The sequence below is a fragment of the Hyperolius riggenbachi genome, chromosome 7 (assembly GCF_040937935.1).
Source record: "Hyperolius riggenbachi isolate aHypRig1 chromosome 7, aHypRig1.pri, whole genome shotgun sequence".
NCBI lineage: Eukaryota > Metazoa > Chordata > Amphibia > Anura > Hyperoliidae > Hyperolius > Hyperolius riggenbachi.
In genome coordinates, this window is record NC_090652.1 from 229,963,740 (window position 1) to 229,979,428 (window position 15,689).

The 15,689-nt window shown below is 43.7% G+C and overlaps 1 protein-coding gene across 1 annotated transcript in view; it reads left to right on the top strand.

Moving 5' to 3' along the window:
• The window catches only part of BARD1 (BRCA1 associated RING domain 1), a 133,058-nt gene that overhangs the window by 13,733 nt on the left and 103,636 nt on the right, over positions 1-15,689 (top strand). Inside the window, exon 3 of the mRNA XM_068246982.1 lies at positions 4,867-5,015. Within this exon, the coding sequence (XP_068103083.1) occupies positions 4,867-5,015 (149 nt within the window). The remainder of the gene's footprint in view (positions 1-4,866; positions 5,016-15,689) is intronic.

Below are 15,689 nucleotides of genomic sequence, written 5' to 3' on the forward strand. Positions count from 1 at the left end.
ACAGAATTCCTGCACTTTGATTGGCCCTGTAGGCTGCCTGTCCCTTGAATTATCGCAAATACCTTCTGTTTTAAGAAGACAAACTTTTTTGTTTTATGTAGGGGACTATAACTTACTTTTTTCGCGCTGTCACTACAGTAGGTAGTGATAATCTCACCGATCTGTTTGGTTTTGCTCCAGTGAATCCCCTCATGGAGGATTCTCAATTGCTTTCTTTACAAAAGCACTTGGGCAGGGTTTACACTGACGAAAATTTGCGTTGCAATTGTACCAAAATGCGTCTACGGCACATCTAATGAAAGTCGATGTAGAATCGCACTTCATCTAAAATTCTCAAAATTGCATTTGAGTTGTTACATGTGCCAAAAAATTCACTTCTTGCAGCATAGATCCGCACTTGCATGCAAATTCTGATTGACTTTCATTAGCTGCATTTAAAAAAAAATACTCAAAAAAGAGTAAAAAAAAAAGCATGCAAAAATATTGTTGTAAACCCCACCTTAGTTAACTGCAGTTACCCAGTTCAACTGCCAAAATAGTGTGCAAACAGGGAGGAAAGCTGGCTGACTTCTGTGTATAGATCCTTTCCAAGGAAAGCTTCTGTTAAGAATAGCGTGAATACTGAGAATCTCCTATGAGGAGATGGACTAGTCCAAAAATCTGATAACTTTTTACTACCGACTATAAGTGATAACAATATAGGAGAAAGGTAATTTGCATACTCTGGGAGAAATGTACATTTTATATGTATGTATTTTAAATTTTAAGATTTTTTTTTTTTTTTTTTGCAAATGTGGTCCTTTACCCTCGGATAAAAATAGATTAGTGGTTATGATCAAACTCGTTTGTATTCAATTATATACAGAAATCCAGACTTGCAGATGAGTTGTTCTAGACAATTGGACAGTTTCCTCTATGATATTCAATAAAAGCTAAGTTTTATAGACAAATAGATTTTAACCTTGGTTATATATTGATTCCAGTTCCCCGTAGTTGTGTCATCTGCTGGGCATTAATGTAAAGTACTCTTTATTGTGGGTACTACATCATTGTCACATTGTAGTATTAACTAGACTCTAGAGTAAAGTGCCAGAAAGCATGATTGTACCTATATAAGAAAGTGTGGCCCTGCTGACCAGTAGAACAGATGCCTAATATCCATTCTGATTCTTGAGCTGATAGAGCACAGTATGGGAGGCATCAGATGGCAGTATGCAGTCCAGAATGCATACATGCATTCACCTAATGATAGAAAACTTGTGTTTGCTTCACTCTAAATGGTATGACTGCTGGAGCTAACTGTTACTGTACTTAAAGAGGAACTCCAGTGAAAATAATTTAATATAAAAAGGTGCTTAATTTTTACAATAATTATGTATACATGATTTAGTCAGAGTTTGCTCATTGTAAAATCTTTCCTCTCCCAGATTCACATTCTGACATGTATTACATGGTGACATTGTTACTGTGGGCAGATTATGTAGCTGTTCTGGCTTTAACAGACAGCTATAAACAGCCATTTCCTGTGTGTGTCATTGTTACATTGTGGCAGTTTGCCCAGAGTACCGTACGGTACCAGAGCCTCTTGTGGGAGGGGTTTCAGCACAAAATCAGTCATACAGCGCCCCCTGATGGTCTGTTTGTGAAAATCATTATATTTTTCATGTAAAAGTGGGTATCAGCTACTGATTGGGATAAAGTTCAATTCTTGGTCGGAGTTTCTCTTTAGCATGGCAAAGCTGGAGAACTGCACTGCTGTCACTAGTCCATCACTGATCTTTACTGAAACAAGACAGTGTATTGCCGACAGAAAAGTTACAGAGAATCAGTAATAAAGAGAACCTGTAACAAAAAAAAACAAACCTGGGGGATACTTACCTTGGGAGGGGGAGGCCTCAGGGTCCCAATGAGGCTACCCCGACCTCTTAAGCTTAGAGGAATCCATCGCTGGCTCACCCAAAACCTCCCCCAACAAGCTTGACAAGCGGTGATATATTTACCTCTCTGCAATCCTGCATAGGCGCACTAGCAGCTCTTCGTTCGGACTAGGCAGAAATAGCCGAGCCCAAACGTATCTGCTCTACTGCGCAGGCGCAAAGGACTCACACCTGTGCAGTAGAGAGGATACGATCGGCTATTTCTGCCTTACATGAACAAAGAGTCGATAGTGTGCCTGCAGGATCGCGGTAGGTAAATATTAATTCTACTACTTGAACGGAGGGATGGAGGTGGACGGGGGAAGCCTTGTTTGGATCCAGAGGCTTCCCCCTCCCGAAGTAAGTATCCCCCAGAGGGTTTTTTTAAAGTTACAGATTCTCTTTAAAGTACATTATAGTCTTGTTAGAGTAGACTCTGATAGAGTAAAACTTCGGATATAGTAAACTGGATGTCCAGGTCCCAGCCAAGCACCATTGTAAATATATTGTACGTAATGCCTGGTATAGTAAACCCAGATATAATACCACTTCTATTATAGTAATCCTGTTTTTTTTTTTTTATTTGGCCCCTGTGGTATTTTGTTTCTTGCTATAGTGGAAAGTAGGTAGCACATGCGTCATACGTCGGAGATTTATGTGAAGTACCTCAAAAACACCAGCCGGTGAGACCTATGTTTCCTGTGTAAGCTGCTGCCTGGTTGCTGATGGCATTCCCTTTCATTTTGGCTTGCTTGTGCATGGCTGCAACACTACAGTATCATCCAGGCTGCACAGAAATGTGGACAGAGCAGCACACTATACCTACTGTACCTGCAGTAACTCGTGAGACCTATGCTTTCTGTGCAAGTTGTTATGTAATGATTGCATGGAAATCCCTGCATTTTGAGCACTGTGCATTTTAATCAAGCTCAGTCACGGTCTGTGATTGCTTGCTAAAGCAGTAAAACGAAAAAAAAAATTACTCCCAATTACTGACTGGATTCAGATACTAAATAATAATACAGTACTATTATATACTTTATGTGCTAGAGCAGTGGACCTCAAACTAAGGCCCGTGGGCCAAATGCAGCTCCTGAGGCTTTTTTACCGGCCCCCACACACAAAATGTATTACTTATACATTCAGACAGCTGCATCTTTAAATATTGGGGGCCCACATACTACGGTATACTTTGTGCTTGTGTATGACTATATATGATATGGTAAACTTCTGATATGGTAAACCACTTTGCCCGTGTCTTGGAGTTTACTATAAAGGTATTTTACTCTATAGCTGACCTGAGGCAAAGCCAACTAATGGAAAGCAGAGAGGTATGTTCATGCTGGATCCACATACCTCTCTGTTATCTTCTCCTCCCATTGTTCCTACCCCTCCCCGTTCTAAGCCCTGTAATCAATCCTTGAAAAATTTTACTTTCAACCTTGATCATATTTTCAGACAGGTAGAGGCAGGCTACCTTCAGCATGGACATACCTTGGTACTTGCCTTAGGTAGCTTTGTCGAGTCAGGTATTCTTTAATCACTTAGCTATGCTGATCAGATTTTACCAAAAACTGTTCATAAATGACATCAAGGACATATGTATGAATTTGCTGCTATTGCCGTGTCACCCATTTTGAGTGGATTGGCACATTGCCAAATTGCTGAGGTTCTCTGATGTAAGCTTTGATCGGGTGAGAAGACCAAACTGGGACAGTGCAGAGCTGGTGGCTGCCACAGTAGCCATGCAGCCAGTAGAATTGGCCAGTGTACAGTACTCTTATTATGGTCTATTGAGAGAACAGAATATCTCCAAAATAAACAATCTTAAGTGCCAGTATCACGCAAAACCAGAATGATTTGCCCCATAGAGCAGAGGAAAACCGGCACACTTGTCCTGGCAGCTGCCTTTTGGAAGAGGAGAGTTCCAGACTAGGGACAAAGAAGTAACAAACTGGCACTACTCCGTCTGTACTGAACCCGGCTGCTTGTCTCATTCATCTTCTCGCTCCTCTCCGTCAAGCTCTTCATTGGCTTCCAATTAACCAGAAGATCCTGATCAAACTCTTAACTCCAACTTACAAAGCTCTCCACAATCTCTCTCCCTGGTACATATCCTCACTAGTTTACAGATACTAACCCAACCGAAGCAATCTCTGATATGCACTTGACCTTATTTTTCCTCCTCTAGAATCACCTCCTCGTATTCACATAAACAGTGTTCTCCTCAGAATTTTTTTCCAGCTGGGTGGCATAAAAAAGTAGCCGGGTGTGGTGTGATGGGGGAATGCAAGGGCAGTGCAACACTGCTTACAGCATAGGAGGAGAATGAGGAGGCATGCAGATGACAGCTGGGTGTGCACCAAAATTAACTGGGTGGACTACCCGGCTAAAAGAACCTGGGGAGAACACTGCATATACAAGACTTTGCATGTTCTTCACCCCTCTTCTGCAATCCCCTGCCACGACACATCTGTCACTCTCCAACCTTTGAGATCTTTAAATGCTCCCTCAAAACTCACTTTTTCTGAAAAGCATATCTCCCCCCCCCCCCATTCCTTTAAATTGTAAGCTTGCAAGGGCGGGGATCTCTTACTCTTTTGTGTCTTGGAAATTGTTTCACCTTTATTCATATTAATTTTGTCACTGTAATTACCAATTCTGTATTTTGTATTGATTCTGTATTTTGGCACCAATTATGCATGTTGGTGTATTTACCATTGTCTGTATTATTTTGTATCCCAGGTTTGTTTCTTACTTTGTACAGCACCACAGCATATGTTGGCACTTTATAAATCAATAATACTAATAATAGAATATACATCATCACACTGGTATGTGGTTTGTATACTCATTGGTTTAAAAAAAATGCTGCTAGCTAAATGATCCAAAAAATAACAGTTATGCTGAGCCACCAATAGCATTTTCTTTCTTCTCTCTGTGTGTTTAGGACATGTGTTGGCGACAGTGTTGGCAACGAGTGCCCCGTGTGCCACACTCCTGCCTGGGTAAAAGATGTGCAGATCAACAGGCAGCTGGATAACATTATTCAGCTGTGCGGTAAGCTGAACAGCTTGCTGGGTAAAGGAACACAGGATGGTGAGTGACCTTCTGACACACACTTCTGGCTTACACTTGCTTCTGTCACAATGGCTTATGTGGGAATCTGAAGGTTCAGATTCAGTTACCTGGTCCTTCTGTACGATGTGAATATGCAATTTCTTTCCTTTCTCTGAAGATTGTGAAATATTTATGCATAGGTTTTTACTTCCTTCTCATGAATGTAGATTTATAGATTTATTATTGCTCATGTGAGGATGTTATCCACAGATCAGTTTCTCTGCACTGTGTGTGTACATCATGCTTACGATCTTACTCAAGAGGTTTTTGCAAAGCCTGACTGAAGAAAGGGTTGTTTTACATCCAGTGTATTATTTAGTGTACTTGTGTACTGTAAATAGAATATCAGGTAAAGATTGATTTTTGTTCACATGTTAAGGTTAAACATTGTGGCTAGGGTAATTTACAAACCTTCCACAATATAGGGCTGTGCAGCATAGCAGAGTGTTTGTTTTAGAGTACTTCTGTCCTCAGTGTTCTCCCCAAGCCCGATTAGCCGGGAGCTCCGCCCGGCTAATTCTGATGAGTGCCTGGATGTAATGGCTCTCTTAACAAGGCAGCACATACAGAGGAGGTGGGGCTAGCCAGCAGAGCAGTGAATAATAATTAAGGGGTGGGATCACACACTCACAGCTTTCTGGTCCCGCTTGTCAGAAGTAGATCAGGAGAGAGTGGGAGAAACATTGTCTCCTGTACCAGTGTACAGCGCTGATGCCCCCTAGAGTTTGCTGCCTGAATTGCCATCATGCAAACCTGATTCGTGTGATTCAGGCAGCATACTCTAGGGTGCAGCAGCACTGTTCACTTATACTTTGGAGATCTTTTCTCCCTCTGCTGCTGACACATGGAGCTGCAAGCGTGTGCATCCCACCTATTGATGATTATTTGTTGCTTTCCTGTCTGACCCCACCTCTTCTCGTCATGCTGCTGCCATACCATAGGTATGCTTTGTGTGTGTGTTTGTCTGTGTACTGCTTGCATCTGTTTGTGTGTCTTTATATGTGTAAACTCTTTGTGCGTTTGTCTCTCTGTATATAGTGTGTGTCTCTCTGTGTGTGTGATTGAATGTGCACACAGCAGCACCCAGCAATCTTGTGTCAGAGGAGCACGTTGATACTCTGCAAGGGTACTGAGGTAGCACTATCAATTAGGGGGGGGGGGGGACTTGGAGGCCCATCAGACAGCTCTGGGGTCCTGGGTAATTGCCCAGTTTTTCCCTATGGAACTGCTTTGCACTTATGGAAGCGACTGCCCCTGTATTTTCCTGTCCAGTCCCACCCTACCTGGCTAATATTTCATGGCGCCCGGCTGCAAAATAAATTCTGGGGACACTGTTCTCATTGGAAAAACAAAAGCAGTTTCCTTTAGGACAAATATATAAATGACAAAAAGGGTGCCAGGGAAATTTGGGTGCAGAAAATGGCCACTAGTAGAATATCTATGAAATATCAGTAAATGTTACAGATGTTTTACGAACGCTAAAGCTAACCCTATTCTTGCATGACCCCTCCCTCTACCAAAGCCTAAATGACTCCACCCCCTCCCCCCCTTTCCCCACTGATACTTAATCCTAACACCCCCCTCACCTGCCTAACCTTAACTGGCCTCTCCCCACCGATCCCTAACATCAATTTCTGTGCTTCCTTTGACACAATATGAAAAATATTGGGCAGCACAGTAATTTGGGTGCCCATGTTAATTGAGGAAAAATTAACAGTGCATAGGGGTGCTCAAACTTCCCCTGCGCCTCCGGTGCCCAAATTTCCCATTACCAGCAAATCTTCCTGAACAATGCCCACATTTTACTCTGCTTATTTCTTACCTTTCACAACCAGGAGAATTGGTGCAACTGCACATAGGCTGCAAGTAAACCTTTTTTCATGAATTCCCTGCAGTTGTGTGCTTAGAGGCATTCTTAAAGAGAACCCGAGGTGGGGATCTTAGCGTTAAATCTATACACAGAGGCTGGGTCTGGCTATAGTGCCCAGCCTCTGTTAGTTGAATATTCCCTAAATCCCCCCCTGCGCTCTGCACTAGCCCATAAATTACAGCCGCGCTGTCGGGCTCTGTTTACCTTTCTAGTGCCACTCACGCCGCTCCCCCTGCAGAGCGCCGGTCCCTGCCCGAGTCCCTTTTCTCTAAGGTGTGGTTGTTTACTACTGCTTTATTCTAGTTGAGGGTGTAGTTGCATTACAAGGGCCGGCTCACACTGGCACTTATCTGCTAAACGGATTTGTGAAAATGGATCCAATTTCTGTTCGAACTGATCCGTTTCCATTCCCGTTCACTTCCGTTTCTCCATATCCCCCCCCCAGACCCCGCCACCAAAGTAGATTTTGCTAGCTAGAACTGTGTGTTTTTTAGCCAGTGTGTACCACAGGATCCGTTTTTTGCCCCCAGTGCAGTGCTTCAGTGTCTGTTTCCGTTCTGCTGGGCTCCACTGGCTGGAAAAATCGCTGCAGCACTAAACTTGCAGTCCATTCAGCAGAGCGTGCGAAACGGATCCATTCGAACGGACCAATGTGAACGGACCCATTGGTTAACATTGACTCCGTTCGTATGCTTTATGATCCATTCAGCTACGATCCATGACCGGACCATTTTTATTTGCCAGTGTGAACCGGGCCTAAAGATCAACTCAGCTGTCCCTTAAGAAAATTAAGTCCTCCGATTAATAAAAAAACTAATAACCCCCCCCCTCCCGCTATTCTGGCCAAGGGCTGCATTTCATCATGCGCACATAGGCTGTGGTCTTTGGTTGTTCTAGTATTTGTGTGTGGGAGAACTGCATAGGGAAAAGATGAGGGGCTGTACTTGGAATTGGGGGCAGCATATAGAATAAGGGAGCTACTATATGTGTAAGAAGCTGCTGGAGGAAAATGGGAGCTGCCACCTATGAAACAGGGATTCTGCTCTGCCTGTGAGGGGATTTCTATAGAGGACCTAGCTGGAGCCTGTGGAAGAGACACTCTGCACATAAGAACTGCACACGGCAAACTGCTGCATATATCAACTGCACATGGCAAAGGTAGACTTACAGAACATAGAAAGGGGAAAACCACACAGTTGACAGTTGGTCTGGTGTTGCAAAAAGTATTGTTTAATCCCGTTCCTACCAAGATCTGCAGTTGAAGCCACAAGTCATGGTCACAGGACTGTTCTTGTGTTTACAGCTTTCTGTGATAACCTTTCCTGTGTGTGATTCTCCATGTTCCTTCGCAATTTTTTGTATGTCGCAAAATACATTTAGAATAAGGAACTCATTCATTGTGGAGGGAAAAATCAGAAACCTATAGATCCTATAGATACGTGGAGGTTATGGTTAACCATCAGGATTCGGAACCAGATAATTGTATTCAAATGGTGGTCTTGTATATTGGCTTAGAGCTCTGCTATTGGGTGATACTTCAAACATCAAATTCTGTGATGGTATTTGTGACGGACAGTTGCGTGGCCGCAGCCGCGTTCTTGAACCGCCCGTGAAGAACATGCGATCGCAATCGATTCTCTGCATCGATTGCGATTAAGATCGATAGAATCTAGATTGGTTGTGTAGGAGCATCTGCAGTCAATCTGGGCTCTCTCTTTTCTCAGCAGAGTGATAGCAGTAACTTAGGTGCAGGATGTCTTTTGATTTGATAATTAGCTTGGACAATGCTTGTGTCCAAGGAAAATGTTTACTTTTAATTACCTCAGGGTCCCTAGTCACCAAATGGTGACTCTATTCAGAGAAAGGCTTCCTTCACAGCAGGAGGCCTATTCAAAACCTGCTTCCCACAGACTCCATGGCACCGATGGAGGGCAGATCTGAATGCATGTGTTGTATGATTTCTTGTCGGTATACGAAGACCGTATATCGCACAGCTATGAAATTCATATAGCATTATTCGTTAAAGTCTGCCCAACATGCGGATATAAAATTCATGGCAATATCTCGTCCAGTTATTGTGGTATGAATGTTCTCAAGAACCTGAGAAGCTACCCTAGTCACGTCTATCATATTAATCTGTATTTTCCGACAAGTATGAATCTGCTATCCACCTAAATATGACCTGTATCGTTTGAGCTACGGCATTTTATAAGTTTAACCCTAAAATCTCTCAGAGGGAATGAACTGTCATTGGTGGGTAATTCAGAGGGGGGCAGGCACGGCCACACCCCCGAGCCAGCTTCATCAAAAGCACATGGCCAGCAGGCGGACCTCACTCCTCTATTTTCCACCTTCATGAGAGCTGCTGCCACTTTGAGGAACAGTGGCGGCCATCTTGAACATCTTTCCATGAACTTTAAGTATCCATTTTTTCCCCATTTTTATTTTCTATACTGTGTTATCTATATATATAATAGAGTAAGTGCCTCAACCTTCAAGCAAGAAGAAGAAGTAGCGCCCTGCCCCCAGGGCCGGTCCAAGCAAGAAGAAGGGGCTGGTCCAAGCAGGAAGAAGAAGTAGTGTCATATCAATCCAAGGGCAAAGAGGGATAATTTGCATATTCAGTAGCAGTGCATTGTGGGTAACCACAAATGTTCACTTATAGCTGAATTATTGCAGATTTGCTTGTTTTAAGAAGGAAAATTACACCAAGCTTTTCTTTTCTTAGTAGGGGGGCTTTTTGGTCTCTTTTATCCTCCTATACATTCTTAGTAGTTTGGGTCACCCTGAGCTGCTTGGTTACTCTGTTGTACTGGTCCAAGCCCTATCTCATACAGCCATATCAATCCCTGCTATGTACTGATGAGGACCAAACATCTGAAACAGGCTGTCACATGTGGGTTTGATATGGCTGTGTAAAATTTAAAGCTATAGGCTTGCTATACACCAGTGGTTCTGGATGCTTGCTTGGCTTACTAAGGGTGAAAAGGAATTATTTGCATATTTAGTAGCAGTGCATTGTGGGTAACCACAAATGTTCACTTATAGCTGAATTATTGCAGATTTGCTTCTGTTTTAAGAAGGAAAATTATCCCAAGCTTTGCTTTTTTTTAGTAGGAGGGCTTTTTGGTCTCTTATCCCCTATACATTCTTAGTAGTTTGGGTCACCCTGAGCTGCTTGGTTACTCTGTTGTACTGGTCCAAACCCTATCTCTTACAGCCTTATCAATCCCTGCTATGTACTGTTGAGGACTAAATGTCTGAAATAGGCTGTCACATGTGGGTTTGATATGACTGTGTAAAACTTAAAGCTATAGGCTTGCTTGACTTACCAAGGGTGAAAAGGAATAATTTGCATATTTAGTAGCGGTGCATTGTGGGTAATCACAAATGTTCACTTATAGCTGAATTATTGCAGATTTTCTTCTGTTTTAAGAAGGCAAATTACACCAAGCCTTGATTTTTTTTAGTAGAAGGTCTTTTTGGTCCCTTTTATCCCCCTATACATTCCGAGTGGTTTGGGTCACCCTGAGCTGCTTGGTTACTCTGTTGTACTGGTCCAAGCCCTATCTCATACAGTCGTGTCAATCCTTGCCATGTACAGATGAGGACCAAAAGTCTGAAACAGGCTGTCTACATGTGGGTTTGATATGACTGTGTAAAATTTAAAGCTATAGGCTTGCTATACTCCAGCCTATAGCTTCTCAAGGGGGAAAAGGGGTAATTTACATATTTAATAGCAGTGCGTTGTGGGTAACCACAAATGTTCACTTATAGCTGAATTATTGCAGATTTCCTTCTGTTTTAAAAAGGCAAATTACACCAATACAGTGTGCGGCATCGCAGGAAGTGATGACAGTGGAACGCACGATGGAACATGGAAGAGATGAGTCATCCCCGCCCGCTGCCTCTTACTAATAGTGGCGGCTGCTACTGTGCTTAAGCAGGAGGGGGAGCGCACATGGTGGACCCAGGTAATGGGGGGGGGGGGGTTCCTGCTGAGCTTAAGCTGGAGGGGGAGTGCACATGGGGGACCCAGGTGAGGGGGGGGGGTTCCTGCTGAGCTTAAGCTGGAGGGGGAGTGCACATGGTGGACCCAGGTAATGGGGGGGGGTTCCTGCTGAGCTTAAGCTGGAGGGGGAGTGCACATGGGGGACCCAGGTGAGGGGGGGGGGTTCCTGCTGAGCTTAAGCTGGAGGGGGAGTGCACATGGGGGACCCAGGTGAGGGGGGGGGGTTCCTGCTGAGCTTAAGCTGGAGGGGGAGTGCACATGGGGGACCTAGTTGAGGGGGGGTTCCTGCTGAGCTTAAGCTGGAGGGGGAGTGCACATGGGGGACCCAGGTGAGGGGGGAGGGGTTTCCTGCTGAGCTTAAGCTGGAGGGGGAGCGCACATGGGGGACCCAGTTGAGGGGGGTCCAACCCCCTCCCCGCCGCTGTGCCCAATACCCCCTTCCTGCCCTCTACCCTCCTATGCGGTGTATGCTACGCCGCGGGTCGGCTAGTTCTTTATAATTGTTGATTTTAACGATTTTCTGTATATATGAATTATTTATATTGTATTTCAATAAACCAACGCTATCGTCAGTTGTTGCTCCAGCTACCCTATTATTCATCCAGTACAGAAACTGAACCCAGACTTCTGAGAAGACGCTACTTTTGTTGCTAGCTAGATAGAATAGCGTGTGTTTAACCATTTTATTTGCAGGTCAAGAAATAGCCAGTCAGTGAGTTCCTCTTCCTCAGAAAGCAGAGGTGGTGGCAGTTATACCCTGAAATAGTGTGTAATTTGTAAGTACCGTAACCTCACAGGCTCCCTTCTGGTCGGTCTGCTGCCCAAATTCCGACGGTTTCTTCGCATCGAATGCGACCACAGATTGCATGGTCCGATTGGAAGACAATTTGCGGTCTGGCCACGAGGGGTCCTGTGACGGTATTAAATTAAAACACCTCCCATTCATACAACTGGATGTTTAAAATGAACCCAATTTACTTGCACATTTGTACCATTAAAGAAACTGAAATGTTTACCCATTGTGGAATAAACACTTTATATTGTAAATGTTCTTTGTACCAAACACTGGCTTTAGAAAAACGGTGTATTTTCTGTTACTTAAAGATCCCTGTTATTTTTCAATTATAATTATAAAAGCAGATAGTGCCTAGATTGGCAGTACCTTTTGTTACACTTCATTTATTCACAAGGAGATAATTAAACTTTGAAATATAAATATGCTTTGATGATAATTATGCCTTTACTTCATCTCTTTGATGGGCACTTCTCACCCTTATAATATTTCTTCAGTACTTTCTCGGAAACTGACCTATCTCTGTCACATCAAGTCTTATTTATGAAAGGCTTCCGTTGTGGTACAATTAACAGCATCGCGTCTCTCATAGCCGTGCAATATTAGATACCGGTACATCTTTTAACACTTGAAGATATTTTCTTTCTGATGTGGTGCACATTAGAACTGAACTTATTAGCTGTGGTAATGGCTCAAAGTCATCATTAGCAAAAGGAAACATACACTCATTGGACACTTTATTAGAAACACTGGCATACCTGTTAATTTATGCAATTGTCTGAGTCTGACGGAGCAGCTTCATGTTAACGTTCTCAATCAAGCAGATGAACGGAGAAAGATGTGATTTTGAGTGGGTGCCAAAAACACTAGTTTAATGTTTTTGTGACTTATGCTTTGGGTTTCTTACACAAAGCAGTCTCTACGAAGGTACTTAGAATAGTTTGCAAATTGAAGAACTTCCAATAAGTGAAAGTCGTTTTGTACCTGATGCAGATGACAGGGGTCAGGTTAGAAAAGAGCAGGACTGGTTTGAGTTGAAAGGCTACATTATCTCAGTTACCAGTAACTACCTTAAGGTGGCTATATACTTATAGATTTTCAGCAGATTCAACCAACAGATAGATTTGTTGCAGATGCCTGTCAATTCCAATCTGACAGGAATCTATCTGATGGGTGCCACACAGTAGTAACCGATTTCCAATTGATTTTAGAATTACATTTATTGGAAATCGATCTAAATGCATTATTGGACCATTAGATCTAATGCAACTCTATGGGCCATCAATCTGCTGCCAGCAGGAGATCGACCTAGATTTTCCAACCTGTCAGATCACATAGATTCGAAATCGGCCGCAAATCGATTGAATGGGGAATTTGATAGAATCGATTTCTGATCGATTCTATAGATGGCTGAAATCGACCAGTGTATGGGCCCCTTTAGAATGTGTCATACGTCTCTCGGAGATCCATGAGCTGTGGACGGTCTGGCAGCCACTTGTAAGCGGCTCGCAACCTGCACACTACTCTGGGCTTGTGTGGATTACCTCAAAAGCACCAGTCAGTGAGCCCTATGCTTCCCGTGTAAGCTGCTGCCTGATTACTGAGGGAATTGCCTATCATCTGTGACATGCTTGTGCATGGCTGCAACTCTATAGTATCATCCAGGCTGCAGAGAGCTGTGAACAGAGCAGCACACTATCAATGCTGTACCTGCATTAACTGGTGAGACCTATGCCCTGTGCAAGCTGTTGTGTTGTTGTTGCAAGCAAAGCTCTGCATATTGAGCACTGTGTAATTTGATCTAGCTGAGACACTGTCTATGCTCGCTTATTGGAGCATTGAAAAGAAAAAAATGACTCCCAATTATTGACTGAATTAAGATACTAAATAATACAGTTCTAAAGTAAACTTTATGTGCTAGCTAGAGTATGACGTTTTCTGATATAGTACTACTCTGCTCGGTCCCTTGGATTTTACTGTATAGTCATTCTACTGTATTACTACATGTATTTTAAATTGTGTGTTTTGCAATTCTTATACATTGGTGTTGCATTTTATTTTATATTAGTGTCGTGTTTCAGGCTGGGCTGATCCCTGTTGCCTCAGTCCCTGGGCATGCATACATGCAGAATGGGCGGCGTGGAAATTGGGGTACCGGAAATAGCTGCTAGTAGAAAATCTGTAAAATTGTAGCTGCAGTTCATATATTATCGGGCATTGCAGGCACCCAAATTTCCCTCAATTGGCAATATTAACATAGTCCCCTATGAGGCACTGAAACCTCTGTGACGCAGCCGCCCCCCAAAATTTTGGCAGTTTCGATCTGCGCAGTGAAATAAGTGCTCATGAATTTTGCTGTGTTGGCACTATTTTGAACAAGCGTTTGCTCAGTTTTCAATTGCGCACCACCTCTAGGAGGAACTTCCTGGTTTTAGTATTCGACTAGAAGATCCCGCTGAATATGAAGGGGGGGGGGGGGGGGGGGTGGCGGTGGCGGTGGTAACAAGCAGAAGCAGCACACTCAGGAGAAGGTAGTCTAGCTTGCCATGGGCTTCATTGGGGAAGCAGGGGATGACTAGCAGTTGCAGCACACTCAGGAGAGGGTAATCTAGCCCGCTGTGGGTTTCATTTGGCGGGGAGGGGGATAACAAGCAGTGGCAGCAGACTCAGGAATAGGTAATCTAGCTGCTATGGGCTTCATTTGGGGGAAGGGGGTGATAGCAAGCAGCAGCTGCACATTCAGGAGAAGATAACAAGGCCAGCCATGAGTTTCATTCGGGGCGGGGGGACAGGGGTGAGGCAACAAGCAGCAGCACGCTCAGGTGAAGGTAATCTATCCCCATATGGGCTTCATTAGTGGGACGGGGGGATAACAAGCAGCGGGTGCACACTCAGGAATAGGTAGTCTAGCCTGCCATGGGCTTCATTCGGGGGACAGGGGGGGGGGATAACAAGCAGTAGCAGCAAACTCAGGAGAAGGTAATCTAGCCTGACATGGGCTTCATTCGGGGTACAGGGGGGATAACAAGCAGTAGCCGCAAACTCAAGAGAAGGTAATCTAGCCCGCTATCGGCTTCATTCGGGGTACAGGGGGGATAACAAGCAGTAGCCGCAAACTCAGGAGAAGGTAATCTAGCCCGCCATGGGCTTCATTCGGGGGACAAGGGGGATAACAAGCAGTAGCAGCAAACTCGGGAATAGGTAATCTAGCCTACCATGAGCTTCATTCGGGGGGCAGGGGGGGATAACAAGCAGTAGCAGCAAACTCAGGAGAAGGTAATCTAGCCCACCATGGGCTTCATTTGGGGGATAGGGGGGATAGCAAGCAGTGGCAGCACACTCCGGAGTAGGTAATCTGTTATTATTTATTGTATTTATAAAGCGCCGCACATATTATGCAGCACTGGGCTTCATTCAGGTTCGCATATGACATAGCGTAAAAAAGGTGCATTTTATGAAGGGGCGTGTGCGATTTTGTAATGTTTTTAATGCGTTTTTGGTGCGTTTGCATTTTTTAACGCAGATGCGTTTTTCTTGCGGTTTGCGTGCGTTTTAATGTTTGCGGTTCGCATATGTAAACCGTGCATGCGTTTTTGTATGCATTTCTATATTTACATTTATGTAAATCACTAGGAAGACAACAGGAAGCGGAACACATCAGAGATCTTTAATTTAAAAAAAAAAACGCATTAAAACGCTATGCATATGCGTCACCTTAGACTTTCATTATGTGCTTTTTGGCACCCATCCTGCATAATATGCAACAAAACCAGCGTTGCGAAACGCATACTCTAAATCGCAGAACACATCTTTTTCGAGTTTACGCAATGCTAGAGTTTCTGCTATGTGTGAACCCAGCTTCAGTAATTTTGGTCTCAGTCATGGTTATTTTAAGTTATTAGATGGATTTTTAAGTTTGCACATGGAGGTGGGCTTGGCACAATGTGGTTTACCGTATATACTCGCAAGCAAGCCGAC